At 38.2% G+C, this 21,708-nt stretch overlaps 1 protein-coding gene across 8 annotated transcripts in view; it reads right to left on the reverse strand.

The window, feature by feature from the left end:
• The window catches only part of PHIP (PHIP subunit of CUL4-Ring ligase complex), a 65,696-nt gene that overhangs the window by 21,945 nt on the left and 22,043 nt on the right, over nucleotides 1–21,708 (reverse strand). For 6 of the 8 annotated variants that reach the window (XM_083497423.1, XM_083497421.1, XM_083497420.1 and 3 more), the window contains exons 10-24: nucleotides 19,609–19,679; nucleotides 19,008–19,108; nucleotides 18,877–18,917; nucleotides 17,888–17,986; nucleotides 16,733–16,886; nucleotides 16,018–16,152; nucleotides 11,958–12,086; nucleotides 11,373–11,598; nucleotides 10,916–11,041; nucleotides 9,697–9,880; nucleotides 8,739–8,862; nucleotides 7,760–7,900; nucleotides 7,212–7,288; nucleotides 5,254–5,485; nucleotides 2,539–2,658 (exon numbers count right to left, since the gene is read on the reverse strand). In XM_083497423.1, coding sequence (XP_083353549.1) covers nucleotides 2,539–2,658; nucleotides 5,254–5,485; nucleotides 7,212–7,288; nucleotides 7,760–7,900; nucleotides 8,739–8,862; nucleotides 9,697–9,880; nucleotides 10,916–11,041; nucleotides 11,373–11,598; nucleotides 11,958–12,086; nucleotides 16,018–16,152; nucleotides 16,733–16,886; nucleotides 17,888–17,986; nucleotides 18,877–18,917; nucleotides 19,008–19,108; nucleotides 19,609–19,679 — 1,960 coding nt within the window. The remainder of the gene's footprint in view (nucleotides 1–2,538; nucleotides 2,659–5,253; nucleotides 5,486–7,211; nucleotides 7,289–7,759; nucleotides 7,901–8,738; nucleotides 8,863–9,696; nucleotides 9,881–10,915; nucleotides 11,042–11,372; nucleotides 11,599–11,957; nucleotides 12,087–16,017; nucleotides 16,153–16,732; nucleotides 16,887–17,887; nucleotides 17,987–18,876; nucleotides 18,918–19,007; nucleotides 19,109–19,608; nucleotides 19,680–21,708) is intronic. The other 2 variants (XM_083497422.1, XM_083497418.1) reach the window with 1 other exon arrangement.

Genomic DNA, 21,708 nt, shown 5'->3' on the forward strand with positions numbered 1-21,708 from the left:
GCTCTGCAACAAAGTGTTATAGCATGGCAAATTCTGTTAAGGGTTCCAGCTACTGCATTCTACTCTCTCCCCTCTCCTCATTTTTATTCCACAACATTCATGCAGAATTCCATGGACACTAAATATACTGCTCTTATTGTGCTGCTTTTGTTTTTACCATCCATGGGGTGTGTGGGGTAGACAACTGGTGCCCAATCCTGGCAACAATAAAAGCTCAAAGTTTTTCATAAATGTCCAGAGGCAGCCCTCTTCCATCCCTGAGGACATTTAAAGTAAGCTTTTCAGTGTGAACCATAAATAGCCTGTGTAAACAATGGGACAGTGAAATGATTCTCTCTACCTTTTTCATATATGTGTTTTTTCCTTCTATCCTCACCTGCTCTCAGCAAGCACCTGTAAGGTTTTTATACATTTATGAAATGTGTACATTTTGGGTTCTACTTAGCTTACAATAGCAAAATAGTCATGCTATGCGTTTCTCATTATTGTGCATAATATGAAACCAGTGAAGTGGCTAATAAGGCTCGCAGCTATATTTAAAAGCAAAATTCAACACTAATAATCAGTTTAAACATTTTGAAGCTTTTTAATACACCACAGTGCAAGTTTATAACATTCAGTTAAAAAAAAAAAGGTAAGAACCCCAGGACAGTTAAAGGCAACTATGGGGTGCAGCGCTCATCTCACTTCAGGCCAAGGAGCCGGCGTTTGTCCAGACAGCTTTCCAGGTCATGTAGCCAGCATGACTACACCACTTCTGGCACAACAGGACACCGTGACGTGCCAGAGCACACAGAAACACCATTTCCCTTCCTCCCACAGCCGTACCTATTTATCTACTCGCACTGGTATGCTTTCAATCTGCTAGGTTGGCAGAAGCTGGGATAGAGCAACAATCTCCATCATGTGAATTCAAACCGCTAACCTTCCGACAGGCAAGCCCAAGAGGCTTAGTGGCTTAGACCATAGCATTACCCGCTCCTATTTTTTAACATTAGAATAAGATAACACCTGGAATTTTATTCATTACATCCATTTTTCATCTAAGGAACTCAAGGTGGCATACAGGGCTCTTTGTCTCCCCATCTTATCCCAACAACCACCTGATGGGGAAGTATGCAGCAGGCCTAAGGTCACCCAGCAAACTTCACAGCTGAGTGGAAATTTTGAACCTTTCTCTCCCAAATCCTACTCTGACACTCTAACCATTGTAGCACTTGAGCTCTCCTAAACAAAACAGTTTTCCAGTTTCAGAGCAAAAGGGCTGATTCAGTTTATGGTGTGATGCTGAAACACCATGCCTTCTTGCCATGGCTACAGGCCCACTGGAATCCACACACCAGCAAAACTTTGGGGGGAAACCTAAGCTCAGATATGCCTGCCAGAATTGCGATCTTCCATAAATATGGTCCCTACAATCAACAAGCACACCACACCTATATTTTCTTCTGGCTGACCCAGTTTTTTAGGCTGAAAATTGTTGGAGAATCAAGGACTAGACAATCCTGTAAGGTAGAATGTTTTCTCCCACACCATGTTTTCCCTTCTCTGCCAAGAATCTACTGTACACAGTAACAAGTCTTACTAACTTCATAGAGAGCAGATCAGTCTAATTTCTTATCCTGAAGACCCTATTATACTGGGTGTAAATCTAAGGGTTGTTGGATGCCCCTCCCTTACGCCACCAGAGAAAAATGTTTCTGTAATAGAAGCAATAATGAACTGAGTAAATTTGCTTTAGGTATCTGACATTTGGCACTATATATAGACGGTGTGAGCTAGTTGAATTTATCAATAACTCTACCCAACCAAAATTTCTGCACTATAACAAAAGAGGGGTTATTGGCAACTCTAATGATGGCTCCCATAAAAGCAGCTCTCAAAAAAGCTCTGCCCCAGCAGCCTGCCAAGGGAGCAGAAATAAGGGAGAGGGGAAATGTTCTCTTAACTCTGCACACCTCACCACTGCAATGATTTGTGGACTGAAGAGTATACAGTGGTGCCTCGCAAGACGAAATTAATCCGTTCCGCGAGTCTCTTCGTCTTGCAGTTTTTTCGTCTTGCGAAGCACGGCTATTAGCGGTTTAGCGGCTATTAGCGGCTATTAACGGCTTAGCGGCTTTAAGAAAAAGGAAACAAACTCGCAAGAACTCGCAAGACGTTTCGTCTTGCGAAGCAAGCCCATAGGGAAATTCGTCTTGCGGAACGACTCAAAAAACAGAAAACTCTTTCGTCTTGCGAGGCATTCATCTTGCAAGGTACCACTGTACAGGCCTAAGAGACAAGCATCTCATATATAGTTTTTCCTTCTCTATGAATTGCAATGCATTCTTCTTATACTGTTTGCACCCCGGTGTCTGAATCACTCAACAGTGACAAGTAGAGATAACTGGTATTTTAAAAACAAGCACCACTGTTCGGGGTTATTCCAGTGTTCTGCTTTGTTTTTAATTACTCTGAAAATAGACTAATACAATAAAACAAGAATACATAGACAGAGCACAGAATAAAGGGAGAAAAAGAATTTTTTTAACGTACCTCATCTCCCATTTGTGGTACAAATGGGCATCGGCGAGGAACAAGGTCTGTGATCCACACAGAAGGCAGCCATTCTTCCAATGTCAAGCCATTTTCTGCCAACACTCCCACAGCCAACCTCTAAAAGAACCCCCCCCCCAATAAATCTGAATTAATCTCTAGGATTTTTTATTTAAAAAACAACAACTGTATTTGAGGCATCATTAGAAGTCTAAAGAATTACTGAAAAATATATTTAATTTGAAATATTTTGGTTAGCCATCCTGGGGGGGGGGGGGACGAAATAGGAGAATGTTTGTAACAGGAGCACACCTGACACACCCCTTGTCTACATAGGACTCCCACCACGGGCCCTGCTTCTTATGCTAGACTGTGATAGAACTCTGAAAATGAAAGATTGTGTATTTACTAGCACATCTGTTCCTGTGTGTGCATGGAGGGTATATATTGCCTGGACCATGGGAAGGCACAAGTGGGTGGGTGCTTTGTGGGAAGCCTACTGTAAGGCAACTCAACCACTTCCACTATACCTCAATTTGCAGTTCATTTGCTTCATCCTATTGATCCACTGGTTGCCACTAAGAATCGACCCAGACACTATCTGCATAATTTAGCTCTGTTGCAAGATTCAGTTCTCATTATGATTCTAAGCATAGTGGAACCCTGGGAGCTAACTTTTTCCGATGGGTGGATATATAGAAAGGTGCAGAGATGAAGAAACAGCTCTCTGTAATGCAGAGAATGTTCTTATTGCATACAAAATTGTTATTTACAGAATCTGTACTTTCTAACTATCCGGTTTGAATAAATTCAATTGTGTGGTTTGGGAAACCACCCAAAATGTTTTTCATTAATTTAAAAAATGTCCAAATGCAATGCTGCTCTAGCTACACTGTTCTCTCTCACGCTATGCAGCCATTAACAGCAACTACGGTCTGGAAAGGATTCCAGGAGGGAGAGGGGGAAAGGGAAAGCTTATGTTAAGTGGCTGATCCTTTTCCAGCTCAGCTGCTTATTTGTTTGTTTTAAGTACATGGTTTTCAATGTGTCCATTCTTTTTCCTTAATGTTTGGAGTTGCTTTGAGGAATACAGTTGGAAAGTAGAAAGCAAGTCTATTAGAATATAAACACACAGTATCAAAATCTTCTATAAGCTTGAATTTACCTTGGTTGTGCTCATATCCACATTATTAAAATAAAGCCTAATTGAGGTCTTCAAAGTAAATTTTCAAAAGATAGTCACCATCTTCACATCCTTACTGCAGAGTATGATTTTTACCAACTGCTATTTTTTAATGGTGGGTCCCCACAATTTTAATGAAAAGAATTAGTGAAGCCATGAAGATTGAAGCAGTGGGACCAGTAAATGGAGATTAGATACATTGCAAGTTGTCTCCTATCTGATATATAGACCAACCCTGCAATTCAGTCTCTGGTTTGGAAATCGGAAGCTTCTGCTTTAAATTAAGTACAATTTAGCCTTCATCCAAACTCAGTTGTGGTTAATCTTAACTATACTGTAGTTAGTGAAAACAAGCCAGCTTCATAAATCAATTTGGTTCATTTCCACTAATCATATCTAAGACTAACTGCCATTTGTCCTGGTTTGGATGTCATGAGAAGCTACAGTTAGCCTGGATAGCTCAGTTGGTTAGAGCATGGTGCTGATAATATCAAGGTTGCAAGTCTGATTCCCATATGGGAGAGCTGCATATTCCTGCATTGCAGGGGGTTGGACTGAGGCTTGGGCAAATAACATTAAATCATATTGAGTAATTTTCTGTTAGAAAATAGATATAAATATTCTACACACAAACACACCATAGTTTAGCATTATATGTGAAACAGGTTAGGATTTTGCCATTCAAGGGATGGCAGTCCCCGCCCCCCCCCACACACACAGGTACTCAGGATCCTGTACAATTAATCAGCAAGTAGGCAACTGCTGCAGAAAAACATTGGCTCGGATCCAAACATACATCTATGAACAGAACAGAATTTACTTTCACAGAACAGAGCTTTCCTGCCTCCCCATTCCCTTTATGCATTCTGCTACCTCAGAAATCTGCTCTGGGATTGGGAGGCCCTAATGAACAGTGTGGGATGTGGTACAGAGGGCTACAAATAGAGAAGGGGTTTTACAGAAATGTCCTTCTTTCTTACAGGAACAGAGGAGCAACTTGAGATCCAAAACAATATCTGGAAAAGCCCTACAAAGTAGTAGAAAACACAGAAGAAATACAGGAATACAACCAGGGTTGTTGTTCCAAGTCCCCAAACAGCTTTTAGGTGGCTGTCCTCTATGACAATGGATTAACATAAAAGCATTCCACAGGTGAATGATTTAAAAAAAAAAGTGCATTCAAAATGCACAAGGAGGACAGGTACCATCACTACATTTAATCTGAATGAAAGTCACACTGCATGAGAACAAAACCACTCTACTAATGGGTTGGATCAAAGAGATTCTCTTCTGTTGATTCCTTTCCTGTGTATTTAACACATGCAAGACTTCAAAACTCTTGCAAAGTAAAAAAAGAAAGTAGCACTTTCAAGTTCAGAAACATGTACCGTAAGTACATTAATGTAGTGTGGTGGGTGCCTTAAAATTATAACTGCCATTCATAGGGATCAATATTGACAACAATTAAAGAAACATTACTGCTAATCAGAATAATGTTTATATTAGCTAATATTCTACTACTATAATACAACCTTTTGCTTTCTCTCTTTGGGTTTCCTTTTCTTTGGTGATGTTGGACCATCTTTGTATTCAGTATCTTTTTTTCTTTCCTTTCTGATTTGCTTTTGCCTCTGTTTTTCAGGACCTTCCTCATCTTCTGAGCTGCTTTCTGCTTTCTTAGTCTTAATTTTAGGAACTTTCTTTGGTGGTTGCAGATTAATTCCAGCATCTGCTGTCCAGTCTGAATAATCACTAGAACAGTCACTAGAAGAAATAACAAACCAATAATAAATTTACACAAGCTTAACACACACAAAAATAACTTTCCAGCCAGGACTTAAAATCTAGAGAGCTACACTGGCTCCCAGTATGTTTCTGAGCACAATTCAAAGTGTTGGTGCTGACCTTTAAAGCCCTAAATGGCTTCAGCCCAGTATACCTGAAGGAGCATCTCCACCCCATTGTTCTGCCCGGACACTGAGGTCCAGCGCCGAGGGCCTTCTGGTGGTTGCCTCGCTGCGAGAAGCCAAGTTACAGGGAACCAGGCAGAGGGCCTTCTCGGTAGTGCCACCCACCCTGTGGAACGCCCTTCCACCAAATGTCAAAGAGAACAACACCAACCAGACTTTTAGAAGACATCTGAAGGCAGCCCTGTTTAGGGAAGCTTTTAATGTTTAACAGACCACTGTATTTTAATATTTTGTCGGAAGCCGCTCAGAGTGGCTGGGGAAACCCTGCCAGATGGGCGGGGTATAAATAATGATGATGATGATGCTAAGAAGATTTAAGTGTTTCCTACCCCACCTTTACTAGAACTAGAATTGATTGACTCTACATGCGTTTCCTGAATGGATCGCTAAAGGATGAACATAATCCTAAGCATAAAAACAGGTATACAAGAGTAGAATGTATTTTTAAAATAAAAACTACCAAATTATGAAACTTTCCTTAAATATTCCAATTAACACATATTTAATCTTATTTCCAATATAGTGGTTATCTTTGGGTCCCAAATACAACTATAAGCTTGAAAAAATAGATTATTGCTACTTATAGTTAACATTTACTGTACTTAAAGTAACATTTCAAATGTTTTAAAATTTCCTGTTTTCTAGTTTATACTAACCAGGTTCAGGTTACCATTCTGTGTAATACATGAAATCAGTCACTTGCAAAACTGCAGAACTACTTTTCCAATCTCCTTAAATATATTTCTGCTATTAAACATTTAAGAATAATTGTCCTACTGAACGCCTCAAAAAATAGGCCCATGAAGTACTGTTTTTAATCACTGTTACACTTCCTCTTCTGTTATTTAAATGATTTCTTACATTTTGTGCATTAGCTCAACAATGCTTTGCCTTTATCTAGTGACCCAAGTATACAGACTTTGCAAAAATATCAGTACAGAATACTTTTTTTGACAAATTTCCAGTTCCTTCATTTACTTAAACTAAAGTTATACTCTAGACCAAAATATATTTATGCATGTTTCTTCAATGTCTATCTTAAACTATTCAAGCTACAGGAAACCCATTCTCAGTGTTCAAGTTTTGCTTTAGCTTAGACAGGAAAATCTTATAGACTATAGCTGGGACCTACAAATACATGAACTATATATGCAAGGGATATAGGACTGCTACCCTAGAGCATCTTACTACCTTGAGAGAGGGTTTCAAAGTATGGAAGAGACTGGTGCTTAAAAGGGGATGATGAAAATCCCCTGTGCATGTACAGCAGCTTGGATCCCAGCCTAAGTATTTTATTTTCTTCTTTGTCTCTTTCTTTTCTTTTCTTTTCTTTTCTCTTTCTTTCTTTCTTTTGCATTCCATAACTGTTTGTTAATCCATCTTTTCTTAATCTCATTGTTTTTATTTTTTTCCCTTTTTAAATTTCTTTCTTTCCTTTATGCTATATATAGAGAGAGAGTGTGTGTGTGTGTACACGTGCATTTAACAACCTTTATGGACCTTTATATTCAGTCTCTTACCTAGAACTGCCATCACTGTGCCATGCTTTCCTCTCATCTTCAGATGTTCCTCCACTTGCAACAACTACTTCTCCCTCCTAAAAGCAAGGGAATATAATGTTTGTTTATAACTAGTAATACATACTAGAATATAATATCTATCCACATAATACAAACATCATATTATATGTGTGTGTGTGTGTGTGTGTGTCCAATAATATTTCTTCTAAGAAATATTAGTTGGGTTTGGTCTAGACTTGTCCCCTGTGAGCAAAGGGCTCCTTCTGTTCACAAAGGCAGAATCAGCTTCCAGCAGAGGTCCCTTTCTTGTAGATCCCTCTCCAATTTTCATCTACTTCTCCCTGCACTCCCCCACCCACATGCTGTTTCCTGGAAGCCGGGCATGATGAACAGGAGCCCTCCACACTGCAGCACTGCCTTGCTAAAGCAAGTATGTCAGTTTTGATGCATGCAACTTAAATGTCACACAAAAATGTTGACCCACCACCAACATAAACCCGAATGAATGCTACTGTCACCGTCCCATAAAATATAATTCAGTGTCTTACTTCAGAGGAACTGCTTCCTTTTTCCGCATCTTCATTTGGCCTGGCAGTTTCTTCCAGTGCATATCTAGTACGGTAGTTATGTTGGTTGGCCTGTTGCTTTTTTGAATCACCAACATCTAACAGATGATCATGAGAATGATTCTAGGAAGACACAAAATGGCCATTACAAGAAGATACACAAGAAGTCACTGTTCCCAAATTCTTTTTGATGAACGATCTTAACATGTAGATTGAATTTTTGAACAGATTTAACTTTATATGGTTTTTATGATATAGAAGATTGGGATGAAGCAACTGCAACATTTTATCTAAGTATACAAAAGTAGGGTTGTGCTTGGAGCAACTGATCCAGCTCACATACTGCTACAACATCCTAGGGTATGTTGAGTTTTTCAACTTTAAAATTAAAAAAAAAATGTGAGGTACTATAAAGTGGTAACACGACTTGGGAATTCAAAAATATTTTTGTTAAATTAATATAATATAGTTTTGCTTGGTAAGTAAAATGTGTGTAGAATTGCACAGAAATCAGTAAAAATAATTTCCAAGTACTTGTAGTTATATTATATATTAATATTATTTAACATTCACATTTAGTTTACATTTTCAGAAAGTAAAATTATTTGGTTTTCCAAAAGCAATTTATGTGCTTCTTCATCAAAAAAACCCCCAGATTTGAATTCCTCATACCCAAAAGCATATTTTAAAGACCCGCCCCCCTCATAGAAGAAATTTGCAAAAAAAATTCACCCCTAAAAAGCCATGCCCTACTATCCCATATACCCTCAGCTTTCCCGAAGATCTGCCTTGCTATGGTTGAAATCCTGTTCTACCTTATATCAGACTTCTATCCCAATTATATTTGAGTCTACCCAGCAATAATTCCTACTGATTGCAATAAGGCTTAGTTGCAAGTAATTCTGTTTAGGGCGGCACCTTTCATGAGGGACTGCATTAGAGACAATGGTTCACTGCTTACCTTAGGTAAAGATGGTATTTTATTCTCTCTAGGAACATGAGGGATAATGTGTTTTCTTTTCTCTTCTGACCTGTATAACTTGATTTCTTCTTCTCCCTTTGCTGTTCTCCATTCCTCCTGCCTACTACAAAAGAGAAATTTAGATACTAATGTGCGCGTATTTTACAGTATAATTCTACATGCAGTAGAATTACAAGGTCCATGCCAATTCCTGGAGAAGAGGCCATGTGCCCACACACTTCAATATGTTCCATGTTTGACAACGTAGGACTCCAAAGTATATATGCCAACATAAATCAACAACTCCTTCTGCAGTTTTAAAATAGCATACCAAAAAATTTAATCCCCTCAAAAGGTGAAAAAGATGATAGATCTGTACACACATTTATTCATATTCACAAAACTGAACAATTTTGTAATGAACATTTTAGAGTCCAAAAATGTTAAGTCCAAGGAATGCACACCCACTTCTGGCTCACAGAATTAACCCACATTTTAAATGTGGTGATTTTTTCCCTGTGTCATAAAGATGAACTTTTAACAGTACCATAGAATATCTCTTTCTGCAAATTGAATAGATACAGTAAAAGATAAAGAATGATTAATTCAAGGCTAGATGTTCAGGACCCTAATGGTGCAGATTCTCCCGAACCAACATGGGTGATATTTTTTTTTTTTTTTTGTTTTGTTTTAAAGGTGACCACTAAGGGCATAATAGATATACTCCAGGCACAGCAAGTGAAAGAAGAGATTCTGTATCTGCAGCCATTCCTCCAATAATAAATTTGAGAACACTGCTTGTTATATGGACTTAAAGAAAAGCAAAAGCAAAAGCATCCTGTGAAGACTGATACCAGTTTGGGGCTTTTAAATGAAATATGTACAAATAACTTCCAAGGTTAATTGTAAGCCTAGCTATTCAAACTTAGCAACTTGATACCAAGATACTTGAATTTACCTAGCTACTCCTGTTGACAGCTCTGGTACCACAACCCTTCGACTCCATGCCACTAGGTCTCTCTCAGTAGCTATCTCACTTCTTGGTGCATTGCTATGCATCTGCCGCACTCCTTCAATCTGTCCACTGCGTCTTAACCCCACATTTGGTGGTGAATGTACCTCAGAGGTAGAGTTTACAGAGCCTTTGAAATGAAAAACAATATTTTCAGAGACAGTTCTGAGGGAATCTGATGCATAAAATTAATGGCTTAGAACATAATTCCTGTGAACAAACTCACTCACAGCATGTTACTGCTGGCATAAAGGGGGATTTTCACAATTTCCCCATCTCCCCACAGCCCAGCTCAAAAGTTGGCTACAGAGATTTGGGACACCCCCCCCCCCCAGCAGAACAGTGTGAAAAGTGGCACTGAAAGCCATAGAGGGTATCAGGAAAAAACACCTTCCCAGCTCCAAGAGCCTTTGCTGAAACTGAACCCCTTCCACAGAAAGAGTATTTGTTCTGTTCACAGAAATACAACTCAGGATTCCAGGCAAGACAATTACATGTAGATTAAAAATACAATTTCTAAATATAGTTAGGTAGCTTGGCAGTATAAATTAACCACCCTTATAAAGCACTACTGTAAGTCCACTATATTCAACTAATTTAGGCTGTAAACTGTAAAATGGGTGCCACTATTGCCTTCTTCAGGTGTTACAATGATTGAAGTGAACACATGGAGGGAGCCAGCAGAAATTAGCACCCTACTTCTACTGCCCCCTTTAGAGGGTGAAAATCTGAAGCAGGGAACCTCCTTGTACAAGGAGGCTCCCCACACAATGCAAATTCTTATTTTCCAGGGATCTAAAATGAATGGGGAACCTTCGTGAGCAGAAGGCTCCCTGCTTCAAACAGTCACCCTTTGCAAGATGGAGTGTAACCGAAATGGCAACACGGCATGAGACTTGAGTGCTCATCCCTACTACCCTCCTCATGAGTTCACTCCACTCCTTATTTTAATGTCTGAAGACAGCTTACGTAACTCCCTTAAGCTTTCCTGCTAGTTGCAATTTGATGAAGTTCCTTGGTTTAAAAACAAATACATTTTATTACTGGAAAGTGATGAGAGACATTATTATTGTGCTCAAGTGCCCGCTTTCCATAAATGCGATATACTGAATGGAGGCAAGTCAGATCCTGCTTATTTGGCTATTTAAATAAGGAGTTATTTTACCCCGGCCAACTCTGTTAGTGTTGCTAGTTCCAGCCTCTCCTGATTGCCTTTGATCTTGCTCTTGTTGAAGTCTCTGTATCATGCTGTCCAAGGGGCTAACTTGCTGACTCAAAACCTGGTTCAGTCCTATGAAAAGCAGAATTTGAATTTAGTTCTTCAGCTGATCCATAGTTTATCAATGTATTAGAAGTATTGGAATATTAGAAAGTGATTCCCCTTTGCAATAAAGGTAGTTGGAGGTTATGAACGTGACACTGCCCCTTTATTAGTGATCATTAAGAGAGCATAAATAATGCTGGAAAATAATGAACATTATCTCATTGCTTTTCCCATATGCACATCACTCTGTGAATTTAGTCTGGTAACAGTGCTAAGAAATCTTCCTTGGAAATCCTGTTGAATACTGCATACTCAAATAAAACTTCAAAGGCCCATGTCAAGTTGAAGTTGTTGATACCTGAAGAAGTTACACCCATCTGGGGAATAAGTTGCTCCTCTCTACAGTTTTCACGTCCTGGAACTAATCTCTGGTATCTTGATGGATGAGGGTTACCGTCAACATCAACTAAAAATGGTGGAGGCATGAGGTGTGGCGCTTGTTGTGTCTGTTCATCCAATACAAAGTTGTTGGCATCACGGATGAGAGGCCGATAATCACTGTGAAAGAACATCTGATCTGCTATCTGTAAATAAATCAAATTTTAAATTATAGACAAAACTAGTATTTCATTGTTATTTGCAGCTCTTTCCTATTATTATTTTAAGAGTCAACTTCAGAAGAGCCATAAAGCACTAGCAAGCTACAGAAACACTTGTGTTCCAGATACTCCTGCATTTATGTAGCTTTTCCGATTTCCTATTTAAATAGCTTTTCCTATTTGTACCTAAATAGGAAAAGCTATTTAAATAGGAAATAGGAAAAGCTACATAAATGCAGGAGTATCTGGATATAAACCAGAGTCAGTTTGGATGGCCATGGTAAATTATAGATCCTGTACAAAGCTACAACTGAAACAAATTTAAGCTGTTTTCTGCACAATACCTTGTCATATTTGCTACTGGAGCCAAATCCAAAGATCAGAAGATGACCGTGAGAGTCTGTACAGGCAAAATGCTGGCCATCAGGAGAACACTTGCAGTCAAACACTGCCCCATGTCCTTGTCCTTCAATCTAAAATACAACAACACACAATATCAACAAACTTCTAACCAAAATTGTCATTTTATTTTCAAACACATGACAAACCTATTTTTAAAAGGAAATATGCTGTTAGATGAAAATTACATTCAGCGTGGTTTATTTTTTTATATCACTTGTAAGCAAAGTCCAATATACCATTCATTAAACAATACTACATTTCCTGCCTTCTGACATTTTAAGAAAAAATATAAGGTTACTCAATTAAGTTTACACTGTCTTTTATATAGTTATTCTTAAGGAGGATATACATTTTCCTCCACTATATTTTCAATAAAGACAAAGCTGTAATCCTAATATTCTATTGCTAGGAAGCAAGTCTCATTTGAAGATACTTCTAAGTAAACATGTCTAGGATCAGGCTATTACTGTAACTATCATTAAAAGCTGCAATAAAAATTAGTTTACAACATGGGAACAAAAGTATTTGACAGGTGCCCTTTGGTCTCATTTCATGACTAAGTGCTAAATTAGTTCTTGGCCCTTCTTGCAAACCACAATGAATTCTGTTTATTTAAAGCACTTGCCCAATTGTTGCCACTGCAATAAGGATATTTGAACTAGTTGCTTTTTACTTTCAACCTGAACACTGTATTTGATTGATTGCAACTCATATAAAGAACTGCAAATATTTTTAAAAAGAATTTACCTGATATACTCATTTTCAGGTTTTCCACTTCCATTAATCCAGAACAAATGGGTTTTTGTTTTTCCCTGAAACCTGTCAACCAAGCACAGGTGACCAATCACCACTCTGAACTTTCATGCCCTATGTTCTCTACCAATATTCCCAGTTGCAAAATAATTTCAGTGGCACTTAAGCACAAAACACTTTCACCTAACCATGGCAAGGCAAGCGAGGAAATGGGGTTCCCTTCCGCAAATAAGAGCTAGCTGAACCTTGCATTCTCTGAAGAAAGAGAATGATACTTTCATGCCCTATGTTCTCTACCAATATTCCCAGTTGCAAAATAATTTCAGTGGCACTTAAGCGCAAAACACTTTCACCTAACCATGGCAAGGCAAGCGAGGAAATGGGGTTCCCTTCCACAAATAAGAGCTAGCTGAACCTTGCATTCTCTGAAGAAAGAGAATGATAAATAGGCCTATTTCTCATCGAGAAAATAAGGTACAGAGGTTGTCTTGATTAGTGTATACAGCATAGCGGGCCCAGAGATTATGGTGTAACTCCATCCTCTTCAAAATTCTAGATGTGCTTCAGAATCAGTAAACAAGAAGTCATAGTAATAAACATATTACCTGACAGTAAATTCCATTTAGTTCAAATAGAATTTACTTCCAAACAACAGGACCAAAGAGATGGAGAAAAGCATTTACTATTCTATCCTAAAAAGAGTCAAAGAAGGGGTTGTTGAATAGGATAAGCAACCTTTATTAAAGATAGCTACATAAATTTTGTATCAACTCAAGCTCTCTAATGGCACAATTTTTAGTCTTTGATATCAAAGGGAAAGGAGGTTGGACCCTTTGTATCATGGGAAGAGAGGAAGTTCCACAGCACAAGCTCAAAAAGGCATTTGTGCTAACAATGCCTGCAATGGATACAGCCTTGTCTCTCACGTCAGTTGCTATTCAAATGTTCAGTGCTATAAGACTTACAAGTTTGTCTACGAATCTGTTAAACAGAATTAGTTTACGTAGAAAAGTCATCTGACTACCAGTTTAGTAGTTTTTCTTAACACAACATTCAGAGCCTGATCCTATACATGTTTACTTGAAAGAAAGTCCTGATTTCAACAGGATCTAATCCCCAATAAGGGGAATCGAATTAATAGTGCAGGCTTAGGGTTGGAAAAGTGGCAGATGCTGAAAAGGTGTGCTGGAAGTACTGAACAGCAATAGAGATGTGAAATACTTAATTTTAAACAACCTGGATAGTCGTCTGCTACACTTAACAGCAAAATGGTGTGTGATAACCACAACTACTAAAAGAAGCACCCTAAAAGATCACGAGGCAACTCATTGGTTTGCACTGGCTCAGTTTTATCTATTCTTTTATACAACACTATCTTCAGCAAGAGACAACAACTGAAAAATGCAAGGGATTTACTGAATGAGCATGAGATGTGGAATAATCACGAGTATCACAAACCTTAATCTCTGCTTGATTTACAGTTTACAAGAACCCATTTGCTCTGAATTAGTAGATAGTATCATACTATCCAAAGAGAGTCTAGGCAAAAAGAATTCAATTATAACATTTCAATAAATCTCAAGTGTTCTTTTAAAGTTGGATTTCACCATAGAGTTTAGAAATGAGCAATATTAGTATGTGAAGGATTCCTCTTAATTGTCATGTTCAAAGCAGCAGCTGTATACAAATAATGTTCCTGTTACAAGGGATAAAGGAAGTGGTCCCAATTCCTTCATACAGCAATTTTATAAATAGCTATTGGCAAAGAATAACTGTTCCAGGCAACTGGACCACAGCCACATTCAGATGATCATACTTCTGCTAAATAAACGAAGATATCAACAACCCCTTTGTCAGTGTACACAGCCCCTTCATGCGAGCCATAATTAAATAAGGAAATACCAAAACAATAATTGCTTCTTGCTTTGTCTGAACTGGGAAACTATGACTACCAGTTTCAGAACAACCCAGGATCTTAAGCCATGTTCTGAATTAGATTTATGATCCTGGTTTGTTCCAAAGCTGGTAACCACCATTTCCCAGTTTGCACAGAATAGAAAACTATGTTTAGTGTCTATTTTGCATTTAGGCACAGCAAGAAGGGAAGAGCACATGAGCATGGCCAAAAGGCTCATTTGTATCTTGGTCCATTGAGCAGGTAAGCATCTTAGTGAGCTTCTTTGTTCATCTGGTACAGTCGTACCTTGGTTTTCAAACACCTTAGTTCTCAAACATTTTGGCTCCTGAACGCCGCAAACCTAGAAATGACTGTTCAGGTTTGCGAACTATTTTTGGAAGCCCAACGTCCAACGGGACTTCCGTGGCTTCCAATTGGCTGCAAGAGCTTCCTGCAGCCAATCAGAAGCCGTGCTTTAGAAGTCGAACCGACTTCCGGAACAGATTCCATTCGACTTCCAAGGTACGACTGTATATACCTTCTTGGTGTGACTGAATGCAATGAATGACATGAGACCAACTCATTTCAACATGCTATCTTGTACACTACATTTCCATTTGCAAGATTGGCCAGAGGCCCAGTTTACTTAATGATATCAGGAAAATAAGCTGTGGCTCCCTCCTCTTTGCACTCCGCACTTCCAATATCATAGCAAATGTTTCCTGTTACACCTCAACTCAGAAACGCTGGTTTAATTTCTGCTTAATGATCTAGTTATAGCACCATGTCACCCACATCAATCTGCACATTTGTGCTGTTACATGCGATCATCACCAGCCCCTAAACCTCTATGAACTCCACCAGGGGATACTGCTCTTCATTCTCTTTCTATAAAATAAATTTAATCTAATCTTTCAAGTCATGTTCAAGGTGTTCCTAAATTACTTACGTTTGCCCAAACCTGATCCAACTATGGACCAGATTTGGACAGACTAGTGATGGGCTGACACAACATCATCAAACAACCCTGACTGAAAAAATTCCTCAAGTGATGAATAGGTGTTCCAGTTGAGATGTAACTGTGATAATGAATAAAATGGATCTACACCATATTCTTGGTTTCAGATTTAACTGACTAAGCAGCAATTAGTTTTTAAATCACCTATCCAATGTACATGCATTAATAAGTCTAGAAAAACGTAAAGTATCAGCACACTAGTGTTTACATTACTAATCTGTCTGTATTATGTATGCATCTATAATAAGTATATACCACATACTTGATTTCAATTGTTAAAGGAAAAATGAGCTTCTATAACATCATTTTTTATGTAAGTAACCAAATTATTTACCATGTTGAAGTAAGATCGGATCTTTACTCCCTTTGTCAAATCCCATACTATGACATTTCCATCATGGCCAGCAGAGAAGAGAACTCTAGGATCAAAGGGGTGACTCTCAAGTACAAATACCTCATCCTCGTGACCCTGATATTTAAAAAAGAATAGAAAATAAATTAACTAAACTGAACATGTTAAATCCAATTATTTGGAGTAAGTAAGTTGGAGTGTAGTAAGTTCTAAGCATTCCCTTAGCCAAATCCCATACAATGACATTTTCATCATGGCCATGATGAGATTCCTTACCATTTCAAAGAATCCTGATTTAGCACTATGTAAAAACCAGGAATCCTGTTATAAAGTTGGCTTATTTAGCAACTAATAATAGATTCTTATATATTATTATGAAATCCATTTTTTTTGAAACTGAGAGTGATCTCAGAAGCAGTTTTCTTCCTGGCCATACAAAAAGTGGATGAAATAGAGAGGCACTCACTGAAGCTCAACTACATAACACTAAACCATAGTTTAGTATTACATGCAAACCAGCCCATTAGGATCTATAATATTTCCAACACTTCCACCCTCCAAAAATTTGTTCTCCTATCTTGCATGATCAATATTTTAAACTATCTGAAACAATTAAATATATATATACAACAGAAGAATTTCAGTAGGAAGGCACAGCAATCCTATAGAAAGAGGAATATTACTTTATTTTCCTTACCATAAGGACATGAATAAGTTGCCCAGTAAAAGAGTTCCAGACTTTCAAAGTCATGTTATTAACTGCAGTAATAACAGAGTTGTCATGACGGTCCCAAGCCACCATTGTAACTTTCAGCTTTGTGATTTTGTCTTCTACTCCTTGTAAAGTTTGTCTACAAATAATGAACAAAACAGCATATAAAAATGTTAATCAGAAACTGTCAGAATTTCGGGAGTGCAAAGATTATTTTTAGAGATTTGGTCAACTTGAAAGTTGTCATGATCCTTTCACACACTAGGTACTAGATGCAAAGAGACTGCACAATAAAGCTGAACATTAAAAAAACACAGGTGGCTGAAAATTATCCTGAGAACTAGGATTACAATGATCATATATGCATAAAATCCAAAATTCTACTAACTTATCCAACACTTCAATCTCCCAGGACATTCTATATAAGATCTTAAAGTAGCTGTCTTATTGCAAAAGAATTTTAGACATATACTTGAAAGAGAAGTTGCTGAGTTACAACTCATTACCAAACTAAAAACTATGGAGATACCTGGTCTGAATAGAGATATTGGATTCATGTCCTATTATACATTCTAAATCTAATTTTGGTCATCTATCCCTTTAAAAATCCCTTGCCCTTCCCTGTGGAACCAACTGCTATCAGTAACAGTCATCAACAGTTATAAGGTTGCAGCAACCTCTGCTTCAGAGTATCTGAAGAAGTGTGTAAACACACGAAAGCTCATACCTAGAAAGCTTATACTTAGTTGGTCTTTAAAGGGCTACTGGAATTATTATTATTTTTTAAAAACACACGTAAAAATTCTTTGAAGGGCGGCCTTAAGACAAAAAGACTTGATTCTCTTAAGGGAGTTCTTTTTGGATCATCTTTTAATAATTTTTTTTAAATCTTTCATCTCGTTATTTATTATCCAACAATATTCATTCTTCATTCCTTTTACATTCTTAGTTGAATCAGAACATTTGTCCACAATCCCTACTATTGTGGTATGGATGGAGCCCTCACTGATTTCTAAGTGGCACTTGTCCTGTCTCCCCTGCCCTTCCTTTCCTGTTTTGTTTCCAACAGACTCCTAAATATTTCATGCCTCAGCTACTCCTAACCACATACTCAACATACTCAAGATCAAAATGGCTTACCCTGCAGGCCGAGTAGCCATATCTAACAAAATACTCTTCCACTCCCTTCTCTTGAACATCCAGATGCGTGCTGTGCCATCACGACTTCCACTGACAAATCTAACAAAGAGAAAAATGCCTTTAATTGTCTTTCACAAGCAAAACGGTTTTTTGCAATGCTTTCTCTACAGATTTCACAAAAGATCATATTGCAATCTAGTGATACTTTTAAGTCCACTAGTCTATTTATGGTTTCTTGAATTCTTGACTAACAGCGTTAGATGGAATCTGCAGGACATACACAAAGTGCTGTGTAACGAGAACAATACTGCAATCCTATACACGCCTACTCAGAAGTAGACCAATGCTCAGCAAAGTCCAATGGATTTACTGGGACTTACTCCCAGGGAAATGTGCTTAGGATTGCAGCCCAACTTTTATTACCCAACAACCTGAGCCTAATGCCAAAGCTTCCAACCTATATAATCTGAAGCAGGGGAAGCCAATGCTGGTGCCCTCTAGGTGCTGTTGGACTACAGCTGCCATTGGATTCAGGCAGCACAGGTAATGCTCAGGCACCAAGCAAAAAAAGACACTAAGGAGAATTGTTGGATAACACAGCTGGAAGAGAGGAATCATGTAGAGGCAGAACAGAAGCCTGCAGAACACAAGGTCAGGATTATGCAAGAGAGCTTTTTTTAAAAAAAAAACACCTCACATGGGGATGGAGCAAATATTTTTAAAAGCATTTTTCCCTCCCTAGTATATATTTTATCTTCTAAGGGCAGCTCACTTTGTTTGCCAAACCCACCTATCCACCTCCGATCACCTTGCCAAAACCATCCCCTCCTGTTACTCCTTATCAAAACCATTCTCCCCCTGCTCACCAGCACACACACCCTTTCAGCTTGCCAAATCCTTAGGCCATGGGTGGGAAATGATTTTGGTTCCATAGGGGTCAAATTTGATAGGCATTCCTTATGATATACACAAATGGTTAAGTTGCTTACCGATTACTAGTGTTAGAAAACTGAATGCTGTCCACTTTGTCCTGTGTGAACAAGAAAAAAATTAACATCATGACTACAAGATGCCAAAGCACTTCAAACAAATAGCTAAGCAATTTTGAGGAGGTATTTACAGTATGAAACTCCAACTCTGATATCTTCTCTGGCTGACCTGATCCAAAGTAATAAACCCTAATGATGTGATCTGTACTTCCAGTGGCCAGAAACATTCCACCTAAAGAAAACAAAAAGTACCATCATCATCATAATATTCTATTTCTCAATTTGACAATCTTCCATCTCACTTCCCAATGTCTGTTCCAGTGTACTGATCATTATGGACATGGACAAAAAAATCTGAACACCAAAACAATAATACTTTTACTCAACCACTATCCAAATCTATATTGAGATTCAATGTTTCTAGACACAATTATTAGATACTTCACCTGAGCACATATTTTAGCAATTAAGCTTTCATAGGCAGAAGAGGATAAAGGTACAGTATATCATTTATGTATCATTTAAGAACGTTGCGACTTAATGGAAAATCACAAGTCTTTCTCAGACACTGCTCTCCTTACAAGATGGCCTTCAACAAATCCTTTGCTTACTGTTTACAATTCAGACATCTAGAAATCAGCATCAGGATGCTACTTAGCAAATTCTACTGCTACATTTTTAAAAGTTATGAATATGTCACTAATACGGGGTTTGAGAGGAGGAGCACTTTACCAGCACTAAAAGATGAGCAGATCATTTGGACTCCAGGTCTTGGACGCTCTGTAAACTTTGTTGGTCTTGGACTGCAAGGTTAAAACACACAGTTAAAACCATGAACAGAACCTAAGACAGCAACTGAATTAGTCAGTAGCTCGTAAATAAAGGCATTAATCTAAATGAGAAGGAAGACTTAACTAAAATAGAGTTCATCCTACTCTCTTAGGCTAAGATATATTCTGTCACTGGAAGCTCAGGTTGCCTCAGTGGCTAGAACTACCTGCAATTGGTTCAACAGCTACAGCTATTCCTAGACAGGGAAAGTCGAGCCCCAAAAGTTAAAGGATTGGTAATTTCAAGACTCATTGTGGGGTTTCCCATGTTTTGATCCAGAAGCTGCAGATAAAGCAGAACACTGCAGCAGGAATGAGACCTGTCAGCATATAGCACCTGTGTTCAGAGACCTGCACCAGTTGCCAATTTGCTACCAAGCCAATTTCAAGGTATTACTGCTAGTATATAAAGCCCTTAACAACTTGGGGCCAGTTTACCTGTGAGACCTCCTTACCCCATATACACCTACTCAGCAGCTTCAATTTGCAGAACTGGCATATTTACAGGTATCACAAAGTACCCACTTTGGAACTCCTTGGCTATTGGTATCAGGCATGCACCTTCACTGTACTCTTTGTACAAAACATTTTTGTTTAGATAAGTCTACCCAGATATTGAGAGTGCTGGTGCATATTTTAATCTGTTTTTAGTTTATTAGTGATCTCTGTGAAATAGGTTGCAATCAGCAACCAACTCCATGCAATGTTAATATGGGGCAGGGGTAGGGGGGAGTTTTTAAAAAATAAATTATGGCATGGTTTTTCTCTTGCAGTACTTCACCAACTGCTTGTTATAAATCAGAGTCTCATTCATTTCATAATTGCAAAAATCACCATGCTGTGCATCAGAAGCCAAGATTTCATAAAATTATTCTTATTATGCTTTATAATGATGGAAGTAGCTAGGGTTACTTCTGATACTAAATCTAGACACAAGCCCTAGGCCTGGACAACATGTAGGAAATCTTCTTTAATTATATTCCCTGGGCAATATTGTAGGATTCAAATTAGGATAATGAAGCAAACTCCATTGTAACAGAAAAGCAAAATACAACCTTACCGAAGACAGGTTTTTATAACAGTATACGTTTTAGTTCCTTTTACAGGGATCTGAACAGTACTTTGTAGTAATAAAATAAAGGCTGTGATGCATTAGAAACCACATCTCTGTGTTGGGTATTGTCAGTATTTTCCAGAGCCATGCCTTTTTATTTCTTTTTGAAAGGACTACAAAGTCATTTCATAAACTGTCTACTCTTTGCCTAGAGCAACTTTCCCCTGCACTACAGGTACATTGGTGTTTGTTGCAATAAATATGAAAGATGTGACAGGGAGACAAGTCTCCAAACACACAATGGGTACATGGCCTAGAGCTACAGCCACATTGTGAATCCCGGGCATATATCCCAGGTACATTCTCCGAGTTTCAATACACAAATCAAGAATCCCATCCTTTCTTATGTTCTAATATAGGAGAAAGCCAATCAAGGGTTGCTAACATAAATCAGTGGCCTATTGAAGTCAGTTTCATTAAGAGTATTTCCTGTAAGAACACATACTATCTTGGTTAAAAAACGTATTGATTTGTAATTAAATAGATCTGTCATACAGCATAGAAGCACTATCTAAAACATATGCCCATGCTACCTACCAACATTTTGCTCTATGAAAATGTAGACACTTACAATGAGGGTGGAGAACTGAATATGGCCAAAGGGCTAGATTCTTATCTTCCTCCCTCATGGTCCAATTTGACAGGTGTCTAAGGCTGCCCATCTGTTAATCACCCAATGTCTCAAAGACGTCCAGTAGAGTCATTGATTTACCAAAGAGGTTACATTAGTAGCCTTAACATGGATGCTTACATTCAGCTCAGACATTTTGAAACGTTTTTATAATAAAAAATGCTGTAACTGAAATTAGTAAAACAGTAAACAGACTGTGTTTAAACGCTGCATCATCATTTCAAAAGTAGTAATGGGAGGAGACTTTTGAACCCTAA

Source organism: Podarcis liolepis (genome assembly GCF_965112155.1).
Source record: "Podarcis liolepis genome assembly, chromosome: 3".
Classification (NCBI taxonomy): Eukaryota; Metazoa; Chordata; class Lepidosauria; order Squamata; family Lacertidae; genus Podarcis; species Podarcis liolepis.